Genomic DNA, 15,877 nt, shown 5'->3' on the forward strand with positions numbered 1-15,877 from the left:
AAAACAAGCTGCTGATTATTTCACATTTTACTTGTGAGCAACGGCACATTTAAATCTTACAAATATAGTTATTTGGCTGATATCGTGATAGATATCGTTATCGCCTGAAATGAAAAAACATATCGTGATATGAAAAAATCTCATATCGCCCAGCTCTATTTAACTGGTGATTATAAATTGCCCATAGATGTGAATGGTTGTCTGTCTCTGTGTTAGACTGGCAACCTGTCCAGGGCATACCCCGCCTCTCTCTCCAAGACAGCTGGGATAGGCTGCCCCCGTAACCCTCAGTGGGATCATTAGAAGAGAATGGAAGTGATCATGTCTGACTAAAGCTGCGTCATCAGCTTTTTAATGTTACAGGTCAGATTAAATCACATCTTTAGCATTTGGACCGAGCACGAGTCCATGGCTCAGTCAGTCTTCCCGCACAGAAAATACATCTGATTCAGCGTGGCACAGGCACTTGCACAGTGTGATGTGTTTAGGAAGCGAGACATTTATCAAGCTCATCAATGAACAGGACACACAGGTCAGATCTGTTTTGAACTCCAGCCTCACGTGTGAGTGTGCGTGTGCATATCTGTACGGACCTCGAGGTCAGTACCAGCCAGAGTCGCCCCCCGCAGGTTACAGTTCTTCAATTTGGCATTCTTCAGCGTGGCGACTCTCAGGTTGATGCCCGTCATCTGACTTCCCTCCATGTCCACACCCTTCAGGTTGGCCCCTGACCCAACACACACACAAAAATATAAATCTCTCTCTCTCTCCACGACAACCAGTGTCTGTGCGTTTATCTATAGATGGTTTGTGATTGGCTGCTTCACCCTCCAGGTTGGCCTTGACTCCTGCAGGATCCTCAAAGTTGCAGCCTCGCAACGACGCTCCTTCAGCGTTGGTGCACAGCATCTTCACGCCCTGCAGGTTGGCGCCCTGCACACGCGCACGCACACACACACACACACACACACACGATTCTGACAGAGGAATCAAAGCCAGATACAGCAGACACCTGTCCCACCTGCCGATCTGAACCTGAACCCAGAAGAGTGATCAGAAACAAGTGTCAAAGTGCTGCAGGTCATTCAGACTGACAGATGATCACCCAGGTGCTCAGACACCAGGTTGAATCATCAGATTGTGAAAATTAAACTGATCTGGGTTCAGTTTCTAATAGAGCTGTGGAGATCTCCTGGGCTGTTGAAACTTTGAGGGCTCAGAGTTATTGTACACGACAATTAGGTGATGGTGGGCGGCGACTCACGTCAAGGCAGGCCGCGGACAGGTCGGCTCGCTCCAGGTTGGCCCCGCTCAGGTTAGCGTGGGTCAGGTTGGCTCCTCTCAGGTTGGCCATCTTAAAGTTAATGTAACGCAAATCCAGACGAGAAAGGTCGGCACCGGTGAAGTTCAGACCCTGAAACAAAACCCACAGAGCGCCCACTGTTACTCAAGTTACCTGTGGTGTCTTCAAATGCCTGACCAAGCCAAGATAATCTGAGCACAGGTGATCACGCCCCCTCACCTGTCAGGTAGCTGCTGTGGGTAACCAGCAGGTAGGGAGTGTTAACTCGACCAAACACAGAATGGCCGATTCACAGAGGGACTGTTTGGTTCCCAGGGGTTAATCTCAGCTAATACCATGACAACCAGGTACACAGACACACAGTGCTCACCTGACAGCGCAGCTCGGACTTTGTGGTCGTGGCCAACAGGAACCTGATGAACTCTTTCCGGGTCAAAGGTGAGTGATCGTCAGGAGGCTGAGAGGACTGAACACAAAATACCAATCACAGCAGAGTACGCGCACGCGCACACACTCACACCCCCCCCCACCACACACACACACACACCTTTATAAGGGCCTCCAGCTGTTCGGCAAGCTGCTCGATCCCAAAGAAGCGGGCTTCCTCCAGCACACCTGCACAGGTAAGAACACTGTTAGCAGGCTGTGTCTATGGGCTGAACGGGCGCTGTGAATTTATGTGGCGTACCGAGGGGGTTGATCCCCTCGTTGATGATGAGCTGTCCGTGCCGCAGGTAGTTCAGGATGGGCTCGAAGTAGTCCGGGCTGCGGTCGATCAGGTATGCGCCCTGGCGGTCACGCTTGTTCGCCCACACGTCTGAAACGTGCGCATGATTAAAGCACGCCGCACATGCACCACTTCCTGCTGAAGTGAAGCTGTGCTCACCTTTCTCTCTGAACATGTGGGCCAGCATACTCTCCGGCTCCTTACTGACTAACGTGCTCCTGAGCAAGCAAACACACACAAGATACAGATTAACAATGACCTTTAACCCTCCACGTCAGGGAGGTTCAGCTTCACAGGAACAAAATCATGAAATTTGTAATAAAGCTCAGGACAAGCTGATCAGCAGCCTCTGATCACCATCAGCAGCCTTCAGGTGAGTGACAGAATAATCTGGATATTCTGCATCGCTGTGGAACAACAGCGGCCCCAGCATGTCACTCTGCACATTACAGCACCTCCAACTCCACTTTTAAAGATTTTGACTTTGACAGCTGAGCGTCATTAAAGTCTGATTATTAAGGTCATCACGAAAACAAAAACAGCCGATTTAAATCAGTGTAAAACCTGCCGTGACGACGGTTATGCTTACCGCGTCGTCGTAAAGCAGCGTCCACCGACGTTGAGAGTCAGCCAATCAGTGTGAGTCTGATCCTTATCAGGGCCTCTGGGGTCATCCTGAGGATCTGGACAGGTGAGCGCACAAGTAGCATTAGTGCAATAAACATGAGTCCAATCAGCTCTTTTACCAGCAGACACCAACAGGAAGTCTGCACAAAAGGTGGGTGGGGCTTATGTGTCAGATTAGGGACATCATTTGGATGTCAGAGTAGAAAAGAGAAAACAAAAAACAGCCCCCAAAACAAAACAAGTTCAGAGCATGTGCAGGAACTTCTGCACACTCTGAGCTCAGAGTCAAAAACACCCCAGCAGCACACCTCTGACCCCTGGGCTGCAGGTCATCACACTCACCTTCAAATGAGTCTCCCTCAGAAACGTAGAGCACATCATCGTCTCTGCACACACAAACATAGGAAACAGTGATGGTCGGGCTGTCTCAAAACAAACAAACACAAAAAAGGCAGGCATATACTTGCATATTAAATAAACATAGAAAAATAAGGTATAAATAAACAAAAGTGTGGAATCATTAAAATGATCTAAAATTAAAAAGGGATTATATCTATGTGCCCGGTTTTTATTGTCACTTGCGTCAGTTTTTGCCCTCCACAGGAACATTTCACCGCTCACAGGTGGAAACACCTTGAACGCCTCTGCAGTTCCGTGGATTCACTGTTACACCTGCACAGGCCCCTCACCTGATCAGCGCGATGTCGTCGATGAGACCGCCGTTCCCGTTGTACACATTGGAAGCTCGAATGCCCAGCTTGGAGCCGGCCACACACAGCAGGTCCTCCAGCGATCCGTACACGGCCACCACCTGCGCGCTCGCGGACAAAACGCACCGTTACCGCTTCCGCCCGCCGAGAGATCCGGGGGCGTGCTGGAGCGGGAACAGGCCATTTTTGTCCCCGCCAGCACACCGACTCCCGCCTCACGGTTATAGCTTACCTTCCCGTTCGTGCACGTGCCGTTAACGAACAGCGTTACTCTCCTCATAGCGAACAGCTTCAGTCAAACCGGCCGCTCCCGCCCGGGAAAGGAGCTCCTTCGGCCACAGCAACAAGCGCTCTCCCTTTCCTCTTCCACAATCCGCTCAGACACCCAGCGAGCCAATCAGCGGGCCAGACTGGAGACCGACAGCCAATCGGTGAACAGGGGGCGGGGCCCGTGAGTTTCCGTAAAGAAACTCACGGATTGAGGGACAATTAAAAGTAAGTATTTTATCTTAAAGATTTAAAAAAAAAAAAAAAAAAAAAAAAAAAAAAAAAAAAAAAAAAAAAAAAAAAAAAAAGTATCCAACTACAAATTAAAAGTAACAGAATTGATATTTAGAATCAATATTTAGAATCAAATAGAAAAAAGTGAAGCAAATAACTGAACACGAAAAATAAAAGTTAGAAATGTATCAAATGATTAAAATAAAAGCAATGCAGACCTACACAATTTAAAAGTGAAAGCAGAAGCAACACCCCTCAGACACTTCGCTGATACTGGTTTGAACTTCTAAGTTTAATTCTTCAGCATGCTGCTGGAAACTGGTTGACTTTGACATTACATCATTATGACATAGTCATACAGCTGCTGCATGTGTCAGCTGCCTCCATGCCAACAGTAAAAATGTGACTGGAGGCCACCTGAGTGCAGCTTACTCCCCATCATGTTTGAGATCCGAGCTCAGTGAAATCAGAAGATGGGTCACTGAGGCCATAGAGGGATGGTGTTGTCAGCCACAACCCTCAGGTAGGCTGCGAGCCCCCTCCCCCCGAACACAGTGCTTTCAAGTGTCACGTTAAAGTTTTGAAAGGGTCAATTTGAAGCACACAAGCTCTTTAGAGTTGCATGTGATGTAATATTACTGAGTGGAGGTTTTCATTATACCTGTATAAATAATAATAAATCAAAGGCTGTGAATAAAGATGACAGACATCCCTGATTTAAAGAAAAAACTTTATTAAAAATAATCCATATGGAGCTGCTGACAGACTGCAATCAGAGCAATCAGCTAGTTAAAATACACCCGAAACACCCTAGTCCAGTCTAGTTCTGACCCACTGGGTTCCATAACGGTGTGAGCAGTTCAGCTTGAGGTCGTATTGCAGATCATTTGACCAGTGTGAGGCAAGACGCAGTATCAGTGTTCACACTGTCTGGTAAAGACAGTTTAAACTCCTCCAGGATTTAGTTAAAAACAATTCTGCACCATCATCTCCACCTCTAATTGCCGCTGCCATCCCTGTGGCGCTCTGCTCTCTGAACGTCACCATAGTTGAGGATGCGCCTGCCGGCGTGCATGATGAACAGCTGCTTTGTGAAGTACACCTTCAGCACACCTTTGAGCAGCACGTAAGCACTGCCACCCTGTGGAGCAGACACAAGTAAACCAGTCAGTACCACCGGCTTCTTAGCCAACCAATAATCTCAAAGCGTGTTACAGAGCACATCATTCTCCAATCAGAGGTCAGAGTACATTCACCAGCAAAGCGCGCTGCAGGTGAGAGGTCACAGACGGGAACAGTAGCTGCCCAGTTAGAACAGCAATGGAGGGAAACATGAGTGCGCCACAAAGCATCCTGGAGGTCAGGAACTGACGCTTCCCTCTGGGCTCATCCACGGGAATGGGGGGCAGGTACTGCTGATTATCTGTGGGGAGGGGCAGACTCACCTTTAAACAACAAGCTCTGACAGAGCAATTCCTCATGATAGCGAGCAGAGTCAAACAGTAACACTGACGTTGCAGCGACAGATGTCTAAACTAGGACAAGAACATCAGCACAGCACCCCCCTCTGACTGCCTGCAGTACTGCACATGCCATTTACAGCAAACCTTGACGGACTTTACAAGGTCATTTGTCCCGTGGCAGCAAATATGGCACAACTTAGAATTCAGTTTTATTTATAACCAGTGAATAACAAGGAAATTTTATACCATAAAGAATATAAATTCATGAGTTAATCAGCACACCTGAAAGAATATAAAAGGTCTTAAAACATTTAACTTTAAGTGAAACTGCTCATGCATCTGCACTGTGACATATTCCGGGTGTGCATGTACCTGACGGCAGCTTTGGTTCGTAGCAGCATTTCTGCCACAGCTTCAAGACGCAGTCATTCCAGCGGACGGTCTTCCCAAGAATGAGCAGTACAGGGATGGCGGGCAGGCCGGAGAGCAGGAGCACAGGCCTTGCTCCCCGTATAGCCATCATACCATTTGCCCGTCCCATAACCTGCAGAACACGAGGTGTTGAGGACTCTGCCAATGTGATGCCCTTACAAGACGTTCCCTCTGTGTACCTGCACGACAGTCACAGCGCCGTAGCTCAGAGCTGTCCAGTACGCCGTCCCAACCAGCAACCCAAGGGTCCCATATGGACCGATGGCTGTCAACGTTCTGTCCACCACTCGCAGAAAGTCCACCAGTGGGCCTGAGGAGACAACCCAGGATCAACGTTAACCCACTACGCATTCTCCACTGACAGGACACACCACCCTTCCTACACCTGTTAAACACCATGTGTTCAGTTTCTCCCTTTGCCTGAAGGGGTAGTAGAGAGCTCCACCACACCTCTGAGGACCTATGATATGACCCTGAATAAGTTGACACTCACCCATCTGTGGGAAGATGACAGAGTACGCCACCTCACACAGCTGACATCTGATTGGCTGCTGGCTCACTCTCAGTCTAGTGTCCAGCCAGTACTGCAAGCAGGTCAGGTGCACCCACTTAGTGCTTCCTCTGCACCTGCAGGGACTCAGCCACTCAGCACCGGGGTCATCCTGCTCTGTGGCAAAACACACCCAGCAGTGCCTGAAATGAGACATGAATGAACCTCAGCTTCAAGTTCACTCATGAAACAGTTAAAAGGTGTTAAAACACACAAGGCCTCACTGCAGCTGCACGACTTGTACACAAGACGGCAGTATAGCCCCTAAATTACCCAGAGTCACCACACATGAAAGAGTTCAGCCTGAAAATGAGCCTAGCAGCAGCACAAAAATAAAATGAGAAAAAGTTAAAATTTTACAAAAATGTCTTCATAACAATTCTCAAGGAAAACAAAATGTATTAAAATTTAGAATTACAATCAGAATCTTAATAATTGCAACAACTGAAAGAAAGTTACTGGAACATCTGCATACAAAAAAGTGAAAGAGTTATTTTAACTTCTTTCAGCTTTGTGGAATTAAAGTTCATTCTGAGGATAAATCTTACTTCTCAGATGGCTGCAGAGCCATGATGTTACCAGGCATAGTCTGAACCACAGCAGGCTGCTCCACTCAGTCTGGAGTTAAAGGTGACATCGTTAAACAGATAAGGGAACTTAAAAAAAAAAAGTTTAAAGAAAAAGCTGCGACTGTCAAAAGATTTAAACTTCGGCATCATTTTTATGACGCAGGAGAGAAACAGACAATGCTACAGAAATACTCAAGAAAACTGCTAACATGCATTTAACCTACATCTTAATTGTAATCGGTTGGAGTAAACTTCTTTAAACTGCAAGGGGGGAGGCAATAACACAAACCTTTAACACTTCCAAAGAAACCATCAGAGAAGCAGCACAGAGTGAAAACACGCTCTAATCAAAAACTGATGATCAGGCAAACTCCAAAAACACGGCAGTGTCAGGGCGTGACACGTTTGCAAATAATCAGAGTTCAAAACCCACACCTGCGTCTAAAAACAGACCACCATGTCCATCCATCTATATTAAACGTGCCAGCGTGAGGTGGTAGCGAGTCCATTAGAAAATGAAATACAATGAAACTTAAAAAAAAAAAAAGAAGGTACCGACACGGAGAATGCGTTTTGTTTATTTGGACACGGAGAAAGTACGTTCAAATTAAATGTCTGATGTTTAAAAAAAGTGACAGCGGGTGAGATAAAAGCGCAAAGCCCCTTAGCCTCGGACTGCGGCTAAGCTAATGGCAGGATGTGGGTCAACGAGTGCCCAGATTTCTGACAGGGATCGGAACCACCAACCCCGAGGTCCGTCAGAACCTCACAACTATGCTCAATCACATCTCCACTGTCTGTGAGCACTCATCCAGCCAGTAGCATCACGCCTCCTCCTCCCCACTCTCCAAAACTCGTTTGAAAGCCGTTTACAGAATTCAACCTTCACTTTGTAAAAAGAGCTCTGGCGGGAAGTTACGACTATATCACACCGGAAGCAGCCTTCACACTTTTGTTTCATTAAACCTGTACTCTCTAGGAACATAAACACACTTAAGAGTTTTTATAATTTAGCTAACAGCACATTAGCTACTAACCTACATATCGCGCTGGCACAATACAGCACTTCTACAAAGCTTACCTGTTAAAACAGCGCGTGCCACTGCCGTAAACCCTCCACTCACCTGAGAAATGCATACCGCTCGAGCCCAGTGTCAGCTGTGTTTTTATCATTCCCCAGGCCCCGTGGACCCGCCCACTTTGGCTTTTTTCTAGCTTTCTGATTGGCTGGATCCCGTGACACTGGTAATGCCTTGAGGGTACCCGGAAAACGTATTTAAAGCTGCATTTGTCGACTTTTAGTGCAACTACTGGACTTTTTTTTTTTATTACGAGCAACATGAAGTGTTTATCTTTTATGTTGTCACTTTCGGTGAATATATTGTCATCCTTTTTACCGACTAATAAAATGTAAATGTAGATTAAATAAAATAATTTTTAGCTGATATTATCGTTAGAAAACACTGCTAAAAACCTCTGTGTAGTAAAGCGCTTTAATTGCATTATTTGTTAAATGTGATAGTTAACTGTGATCTGCCAGCAGACCAGCAGAAACGCTGCCACTCGTTGACAGCGTATAGACATGCTGATTGGCTCTCCGTGATGCCAGTCAGGATCTCTGGAGCTTGATTGGCTGTCTGCACCGTGAGCCTGCCTCGGTGCTGTGGTTGTTGTGGACGGGGCGGCAGCAGCGGCAGAGGAGCGTCGACAGGCGTAGAGCGGAGCTACTAACCGGCGCTGATTTTTACATGATTAAAACACTAAACGGGCACGAAGACTCACGCGGATCGATAGAAACACACCTGAAGCGCACGTGCGGTCATGGAGTCCTATGACATTTTAGCTAACCAACCGGTGGTGATTGATAATGTAAGTATGATGATGTCATTCATCCACACCCAGCCCGAGGCCGCGGGCTAACCGTTAGCCTGCCGCTATTGTGTCGGAGCTAATAGGTCGGTGCTCACCTTTCCTGGAGGTGCAGCGGGGTTCCTCTTTCCTCTATGTTCCCTCTATGACGCTGCCAGCTCGCCTCCTCTGGCCGGCTCACTTCTGCAGCTGTTAGCCGCTAGCCGGATCCGCTGCTAGCTCCGGGCAGCAGCAGGTTAGTGGAGCCGGATCCGGGGCGTGTTAGCTGTCCGTAGTGCTGTAGCGGCATCAGCTCACTCCTCCACCCGGCTCTGCTGCTAAATAACCAGCAGACAGGTTGCGGGAGTCACCCCGAAGCCCCACATGTAGTACAGCAGACGGCTGCTAGCATGTTAGCATGGCCGTGACACTGTCAATAACCGAGAGGAGCTTCATCATCACATAGAGCTAACCTTAATTCCGTCAATGAAAGTTAAAACCTGACTATATTTTTTTTTATTTCTCAGTGACGTGCAGCTCTCAGCTGGAGCTGTGTCTGATTTAAACGTAATGAATACAGTGTATGTTCCACTCATGCCTCTTCACCCGCTCAGGCCATCAGTCTGAGCAAAGATGTTTCAGCTCCTGTCTCTTTAAGCCTATTGTTTTCTCATTGGATGATCTCAAGAAGCCAGCTGAGGCGCTCTGAACGTTGTCTACAAAGACTGCCTGACCTGTGAGCAGGAGTCTCAGTTTAGTGTGTTTCAGGTTCAGAGACTGAAGGTTTCTCATCTTGGGCTGATTCTGTGAATTTAGGGAGGACCCCCTCCTGGGGTCATGAAAGGAGGAGCCTCACAGACCTGCAGGTTGTACAAAGAGAGCAAGTTTACAGTCACTTACTCAGACTCACTCGAAATTGGCATATTTTGTCTACAAGAAGCGGAAAGGTGGCAACCAGCAAGGCAATGCTTTGGCAGCTGTTGTATTTCAAACCAAAACCAAAGGTGGGGTGCCTAAACTCCACCGGGTGTGAGTTTAATGGTGGGACGAGCTCCACCCCAAGGCTTCCACCTGCAGGGATTATTTGCAATCTAAAAGTTAAAATAAGGTTTCATGTGCATGTGTGGGTGTGAGAGTGCGCTGATGAAGAGTTCAGAAACACAAATCAATAGGTCAAAGATCAAGCCTCAAACAGTAATCACAGTGAAGCTGATAGTTGGTGCGTCTAATGAACAGTTTTTAGTTCAGTTTATTTCAGCGTTGGTACGTTTCACAGATTTTACTTGGTTGTCTTTACTCAGGTTTTACTTCACTGAGAAGGTTTTGGTATCGAGCTTTAGACCGCTGAGCTTCTCTGAGTTCTTTGTGAGACATGGTTTCAGATCTTTGGGATAATTAAGCTGCCGTTGTCGGGGTTTGGCGTCTGGCACTCCTTCCTGTTCGCTCACTCACAGCAGGAACTGAAGCTTTGTGCAGCAGAAACAACTTTTTTTTACTTGGAGGACAAAGTGTCTGTTGAAGCAGAGGAGCTGGGACTGCTGCCAGCCTCGGGCGGCATCTCATGACCTCTCAGCTTCTTTAACCCTGTGATGCTCAAACGTCATCTTTCTTTTCCTTGCAGGGGTCGGGGGTCATCAAGGCCGGCTTTGCGGGAGACCAGATCCCCAAGTACTGCTTCCCCAACTAGTAAGTTAACGGAGACTCCATGATCTCTGTTGCTGTTTAACCAAGCCTGCAGCTCACTCTCTCAGTGCTCTGTGTGTTTCATGTGCAGCGTCGGGCGTCCGAAGCATGTGCGCGTGATGGCGGGAGCCCTGGAGGGAGACCTCTTCATCGGGCCCAAGGCCGAGGTACCGCTGCTCCTCCTCACTGCCGATTAAACTACATCCCTGCTGACACTCACTGCCCTCTTATGATGCTGTTATTATTATTATCATTATCATCATCATCATCATCATTGTAATTATTATTATCATAATTATCATTTTTATTATCATTATTGTTAATGTTGTTGTTATTGTGTGGAGCTTCGATGGGCCACACCTTCATCACAAACGCTCCTTTAAAGTCGACTCTTTATTGTTCCTGCTGAGGTCGGTGCAGAGGCAATCAAACCTGAGCTTGCAGACCTTGGTGAGGCAGTGTCATCTTTACCGAAAGGCGTTTAATGTGTGAGAGCACGTAAATGTCATGTATTTAGTAACCTTATGATGGCGATTGAAGGTGATGAAGGATATGATGTGTGGCCATGCTTGAGCTGCTCATCTCTAGCAGCTTCAGGAGGTCCAGCAGCTCTGCTCTCACTGGAGGAGGAACAGGAAGTTATTGCCCTGCAGGATCAATAAAGTTTCTTGTTTTGAATACAGGGTTTGTTTGTTTTTTGGTTGTGTGTTTATTTATTTATTTATTTTTTGTTTTGTTTTTTCCAGATAATTGTCACATGACCTTCTCACAGCATCTGCAGCTCTCTTTTTTCCATCAGATCAAAGCATGTGACTGTATCACATTTTCAGGGAATAATAAACTCTCCCCCTCCTCCTCCCGTCAGGAGCACAGGGGCCTGCTGTCGGTGCGGTACCCGATGGAGCATGGCATCGTGACCGACTGGAATGACATGGAGCGGATCTGGCAGTACGTTTACTCCAAGGAGCAGCTGCAGACATTCTCCGAGGAGGTGAGCTCCTCTCCGGCTCTCTCATTTCCACACACGAGCTTGTCGCGACACCGCTAACCCTGTGTTGTTGTTTTTTTTTTGTTTAACCTTTCCCAGCATCCTGTGCTGCTCACAGAGGCTCCTCTGAACCCGAGCAAGAACAGGGAGAAGGCGGCTGAAGTGTTCTTCGAGACTTTCAACGTGCCGGCACTCTTCATCTCCATGCAGGCCGTGCTCAGTCTGTAAGAACTCACTTCCTGTTTGTGTCCTCCTGTTGCTGACTCAGCATTGAGCTGAGGGCTGCGTGAACCTCAGCCTCATGTTTGCTCAAGAAACAGTTAAAGGTGTTAAACACACATGAGGGCTCACTGAAGACTCTCTGCAGTTGCATGGCTCCCACACAAGGTGGCAGTATAGGCCCTAAATTACCCTGAGTCACTGCAAGCTCACACACACACACACACACACACACACACACACACACACACACACACACACACAGGGTTCTGTTCTGATTGTAGGTGTGTGTTCCTCATTTAAAGGGGAGGACCCTGACCGCCATCTGTGACGGCTCACTGAGTCTTTGTGTGCTTTGAACCAATCAGATGTGACTTTGGGTCACATTATGATCTGAGCCCCTCTGTGATGGAAGGCCTTCACACACTGGGCAAGTAAAATCAGCATGAGTGTTTCTGTTCTTAAAGCAGCTGTCGAACTTCACAGAATGAATGTGTGACACTCAGAAGCTTGGAACATGCTCGATGTTTCAGAGTTTTGACCAAACGGATCGCTGCATTTGGCAACAAGTACGCTTGTAGCTCAAAGTGTACACTGGTACTGAATCTATGCTACATCAAAACCGTAAATAATCCATTTTGACGTTACAACTAGCTGCTGCTGCCTCCTCAGGTGTTGTCTCAACTCTGCCAAGGAGCTCAAACTGCCCACTGTCATGAAACATGGCCAAAGCTTCGACCCTGGATCACAACAGGAAATCCTCCTGCTGCTGCCTGCATATAAACCAGAATCTGTTTCTTCCCTTTCTTGTTCAGAAATGCCAGTACCAGCTCATCATTGTTTCATGTCCACTCCGTTTTTGTTTTTTTGTTTGTTTGTTTGATTTTTTTCACGGTGCGCATTGTGAGATCAAATTTTCGTCAAAAATGTTCAGATCTGAAAAACGTGCCAACCCCGGAACAGAGTCTGTGCAGGATGCAGACGGTCGATTATTAAACATGTGAAGCCTGAATTTAACATGTTGCTGGGCTGAGAAAGGTCCTGATGTTAACATGACTGGATCTGATGGGGTTTTGATGGTTATCCTGTTGTGTCTGTGTGTTGATGACATTTTAATTGTCTCTCTAAGTTAGAGAAAAGTGCATGTGATGCATGTTGCGTCGTCTTCGCGTCTGTTCACCAGACAGAATCAGAGCAGGCTAGAAGGCGTTTGCTGAGTCTCTATCATAACCGTGATGGCCTCTGTTTTCCTACAGGTACGCCACAGGCCGCACCACCGGCGTAGTGCTGGACTCGGGCGACGGCGTGACCCACGTGGTGCCCATATACGAAGGCTTCGCCATCCCACACTCTATCATGCGTGTGGACATCGCTGGGAGAGATGTGTCGCGGTACCTGCGACTGCTGTTGCGTAAGGAAGGATACAACTTCAACACGTCGGCCGAGTTTGAGGTCGTTCGCACCATTAAAGAGGTGAGGCGGTGGCGGCGCTGAAATGTGAGTCAGGTGTTATAAGCGTTTCTAATATTCTCATGTCCCTGCAGAGAGCCTGCTACCTCTCCCTGAACCCTCAGAAGGACGAGACCTTAGAGACCGAGAAGGCTCAGTACGTCCTCCCTGACGGAAGCACTTTAAATGTAAGTCCTGTTCCTACTGATTGGTCGTTCCTGTGTAGCGTTCCTCCCCATTCCCCTGACATGTGATCTCGCCGTTTTCAGATCGGCCCCGCCAGGTTCCGCGCCCCGGAGCTGCTGTTCAGACCCGACCTGATCGGAGACGAGAGCTCAGGCATCCACGAAGTCCTGGCCTATGCCATCCAGAAGTCCGACATGGACCTGCGGCGCACGCTCTTCTCCACCATCGTACTGTGTGGCGGCTCCACGCTCATCAAAGGTCAGTGCACGCACTGCAGTCCGTAAAACTTCCTGTTCGCAGCGGCGAGTAACACGGTACTGTCCTCACTCAGGCTTCGGCGAACGGTTACTGACTGAAGTGAAGAAGCTCGCACCCAAAGACGTAAAGATCAAGGTAAGCTCTGACTGGGACACACCCACAGTAACCTCTGACCTCCTTCTCCTGCTCACTGAAGTACTCGCAGCACAGGGGCATCCCGAGCCTGTTTCTCATGAAAATGCTCGGGAGGAGGAGGAGAGCAGAGATGAATACACTTAAAAGAAATATATTTATGTATTCACAAAGAAAATAAAATGCTTTGTAAACCGTGAAGAAGTCTTGGAGAGGAGGACTCGGTGAGGAGATGTCATTTAGGAGGTGTGAGTGAGGACGTCTCAGCAGGAGGTGTCAGTGACCTGTGGTTTCTCTTTGGCAGATCTCGGCCCCCCAGGAGAGGCTGTACTCCACGTGGATTGGGTAAGTCTTTGATTCACTCGTGTGTCACTATGTGTCTTTGTGGCTATCCCCTCTGATTGGTCCTTCCTCTGACCTCACTTCTTGATGCAGTGGCTCCATCTTAGCGTCGTTGGACACCTTTAAGAAGATGTGGGTGTCGAAGCGGGAATATGAAGAAGACAGAGCACGTGCCATCCACAGGAAGACCTTCTAGGCCAATAGCCCCTCAGAACTGTCCTCATTGCTCCCCCCCCACCATCAAACGCTAGAGGCTCCCTGACATCAGTGGGTCCCTCCTCCCCCTCCTCCTACCTACATCCACCTGCTTCTAACCCACCGTTGACCTCCTGCTCCTCAACCTGCACACACACACCTTTATGTGTGCTCGTCTCCATATTTACCTCCTCTGACCCCCTCCCCTCCATGTTCTTCCTGCTGTCAGGTGGTGGTGACAGCACGCTCTGAACGTGACACGCACACCCACCCACGCACCCACACACACATGCACACACACTCGCACACAAACACACACTTGCATGTGCACACACAGACGTGTGCGCACACACACACAGGGCTGTGGGGCGTGCTGGAGGTTGCGGGTGGAGCTGTGGATGCTCTGAGCTCCACACTGAAGCCTGTGAGGCATGATGACATCATAAACCTGAATGTTTTGTTTGCTGATGTTCAGATTTGATTTCATGTCTGTTTGTAGCTTCTCTGACATGAAGCTCTGTGCTATTAAACTGTATTATAGATCTGATCTGCACATGTATTCTGTCAGCACGGTTCATTTATCGTCGCCGCTCATGATCTTCTTTACCAATGAAATGTTTTTTAGGTGAACATGGCATCACGAGTTTGTGTGGAGGAAAATGTTCAGCAATGTCTTTATGTCGGCTTTTTGTCCGAGCTGACAGATTAAAACAAAATTTGGGAAAAGCTTCACTCAGTTTTCTTTTTCTTTGCTTTAGAATTTATTTTATCATGAAATATTTAATTACAAAGTCGTCATCATGGTAATTTATTATAAATGTATTTTTCATGAAATATTTCATCATAAAATTATCGTAAATTAATTTACCTGCAAGTAATCTAATAATTCATCAAATTCATTATCATAGTCATTTGTCTATGTGTAATCTATGATAACACAATCACAAAGGGTTTAATCATAAATTAAATCAAAAAATAAAGTCATTATAGTAATTATGTATGATAAAGTAAGCCACGATCAGGTCTTCATTAAGTGATTTATTACAAAGTAATTCATCATGAATAATTATTAATAATAATAAATAAATGTAAAAGATTTTAAATCAAAGTAGTTCATCATAAAGTATGTTGATCAGTTTTTATTACCGCTAATCATTTTAAAGCTCAGTTTTTAAAACCTTACGATGTAACTACAGCTCAGTCCATGCAGCAGTATATTAACCCTTTAAGACCTACCATAGAACCAAGTCCGCCCGAGCTTATATTATATTTTTACATGCTGTAGTGCAATTTTGGGAGTATTTCAAGTTGCTATATATCAATACAACCATTATAGCCCAATTTTTAATAATATGTATGCATTAAGTGCATAGTAATTAAATAAATTGCAACAAAGTGCAATAAACTACAAAAAGTTTGAAAACCATTTTTGTTTTTTTAACATATATTTCTAGTTGAAGGAATTTAAGAGGCTTATCCCGCAAAACTGTAAATACAAAAAAGTTGCATAAAATATGTAACCAACTTTAAGGTATAAAGGTGAATTACAGCACAATAATTACTTGGGCTCGTAATAAGACCCTGGCCAGAATCAGAAGACACCAAATTCGTATGGAGCCAAAGTATTGAGCAGCAATAATGACCTGGACACAATGTTAACTTTTGAGTAGCCACTCTTGTATTGTTACAAAGTAT

The 15,877-nt window shown here is 46.7% G+C and overlaps 3 protein-coding genes across 5 annotated transcripts in view; 1 reads left to right on the forward strand and 2 right to left on the reverse strand.

Annotated features, from left to right (window-relative positions):
* Positions 1 to 3,792, reverse strand: part of LOC102192565 (BTB/POZ domain-containing protein KCTD9-like) — a 6,652-nt gene extending 2,860 nt beyond the window's left edge. Inside the window, exons 1-11 of the mRNA XM_005750716.2 lie at positions 3,600 to 3,792; positions 3,347 to 3,468; positions 3,000 to 3,043; positions 2,620 to 2,713; positions 2,190 to 2,248; positions 1,992 to 2,120; positions 1,851 to 1,918; positions 1,674 to 1,769; positions 1,265 to 1,414; positions 828 to 933; positions 594 to 727 (exon numbers count right to left, since the gene is read on the reverse strand). Coding sequence (XP_005750773.1) covers positions 594 to 727; positions 828 to 933; positions 1,265 to 1,414; positions 1,674 to 1,769; positions 1,851 to 1,918; positions 1,992 to 2,120; positions 2,190 to 2,248; positions 2,620 to 2,713; positions 3,000 to 3,043; positions 3,347 to 3,468; positions 3,600 to 3,647 — 1,050 coding nt within the window. The 5' untranslated portion in view covers positions 3,648 to 3,792. The remainder of the gene's footprint in view (positions 1 to 593; positions 728 to 827; positions 934 to 1,264; positions 1,415 to 1,673; positions 1,770 to 1,850; positions 1,919 to 1,991; positions 2,121 to 2,189; positions 2,249 to 2,619; positions 2,714 to 2,999; positions 3,044 to 3,346; positions 3,469 to 3,599) is intronic.
* A 789-nt stretch (positions 3,793 to 4,581) lies between these two features.
* On the reverse strand, positions 4,582 to 8,066 carry LOC102192861 (E3 ubiquitin-protein ligase MARCH5-like). Of its 2 annotated transcripts, none has more exons than XM_005750718.1 (7): positions 8,007 to 8,066; positions 6,862 to 6,931; positions 6,257 to 6,456; positions 5,943 to 6,073; positions 5,704 to 5,875; positions 5,125 to 5,291; positions 4,582 to 5,009 (listed from the first exon to the last, which is right to left on the reverse strand). In XM_005750718.1, the coding sequence occupies exons 2-7, from the start codon at positions 6,897 to 6,899 to the stop codon at positions 4,866 to 4,868; spliced, it is 852 nt and encodes a 283-aa protein (XP_005750775.1). In that variant the 5' UTR covers positions 6,900 to 6,931; positions 8,007 to 8,066; the 3' UTR covers positions 4,582 to 4,865. The 2 variants fall into 2 exon arrangements, with proteins under 2 accessions (XP_005750775.1, XP_005750774.1); XM_005750717.2 differs by having other exon boundaries at positions 7,964 to 8,047.
* A 135-nt stretch (positions 8,067 to 8,201) lies between these two features.
* On the forward strand, positions 8,202 to 14,494 carry actr1b (actin related protein 1B). Of its 2 annotated transcripts, none has more exons than XM_005750720.2 (11): positions 8,202 to 8,254; positions 10,352 to 10,416; positions 10,505 to 10,580; positions 11,279 to 11,404; positions 11,501 to 11,625; positions 12,877 to 13,093; positions 13,165 to 13,257; positions 13,339 to 13,513; positions 13,587 to 13,648; positions 13,950 to 13,990; positions 14,081 to 14,494. In XM_005750720.2, the coding sequence occupies exons 1-11, from the start codon at positions 8,222 to 8,224 to the stop codon at positions 14,181 to 14,183; spliced, it is 1,116 nt and encodes a 371-aa protein (XP_005750777.1). In that variant the 5' UTR covers positions 8,202 to 8,221; the 3' UTR covers positions 14,184 to 14,494. The 2 variants fall into 2 exon arrangements, with proteins under 2 accessions (XP_005750777.1, XP_005750776.1); XM_005750719.1 differs by lacking the exon at positions 8,202 to 8,254 and adding an exon at positions 8,527 to 8,751.
* Positions 14,495 to 15,877: the final 1,383 nt, after the last annotated feature.

The sequence above is a fragment of the Pundamilia nyererei genome, unplaced genomic scaffold, assembly GCF_000239375.1.
Source record: "Pundamilia nyererei isolate P.nyererei 1_Seehausen unplaced genomic scaffold, PunNye1.0 scaffold00285, whole genome shotgun sequence".
NCBI lineage: Eukaryota > Metazoa > Chordata > Actinopteri > Cichliformes > Cichlidae > Pundamilia > Pundamilia nyererei.

Excerpts from the sequence above, each read along its gene's own strand:
- actr1b (XM_005750719.1), top strand. The coding sequence starts at position 8,704 with ATGGAGTCCTATGACATTTTAGCTAACCAACCGGTGGTGATTGATAAT. Across the intron at positions 11,626-12,876 it reads ATGCAGGCCGTGCTCAGTCT|GTACGCCACAGGCCGCACCA; the intron begins GTAAGAACTCAC and ends GTTTTCCTACAG. Across the intron at positions 13,514-13,586 it reads CGGCTCCACGCTCATCAAAG|GCTTCGGCGAACGGTTACTG; the intron begins GTCAGTGCACGC and ends GTCCTCACTCAG.
- LOC102192861 (XM_005750718.1), bottom strand. The coding sequence starts at position 6,899 with ATGCCTGGTAACATCATGGCTCTGCAGCCATCTGAGAA. Across the intron at positions 6,457-6,861 it reads GCTCTGCAGCCATCTGAGAA|GCACTGCTGGGTGTGTTTTG; the intron begins GTAAGATTTATC and ends GTCTCATTTCAG. Across the intron at positions 5,292-5,703 it reads CGAACCAAAGCTGCCGTCAG|ATAATCAGCAGTACCTGCCC; the intron begins GTACATGCACAC and ends CCCTCCCCACAG.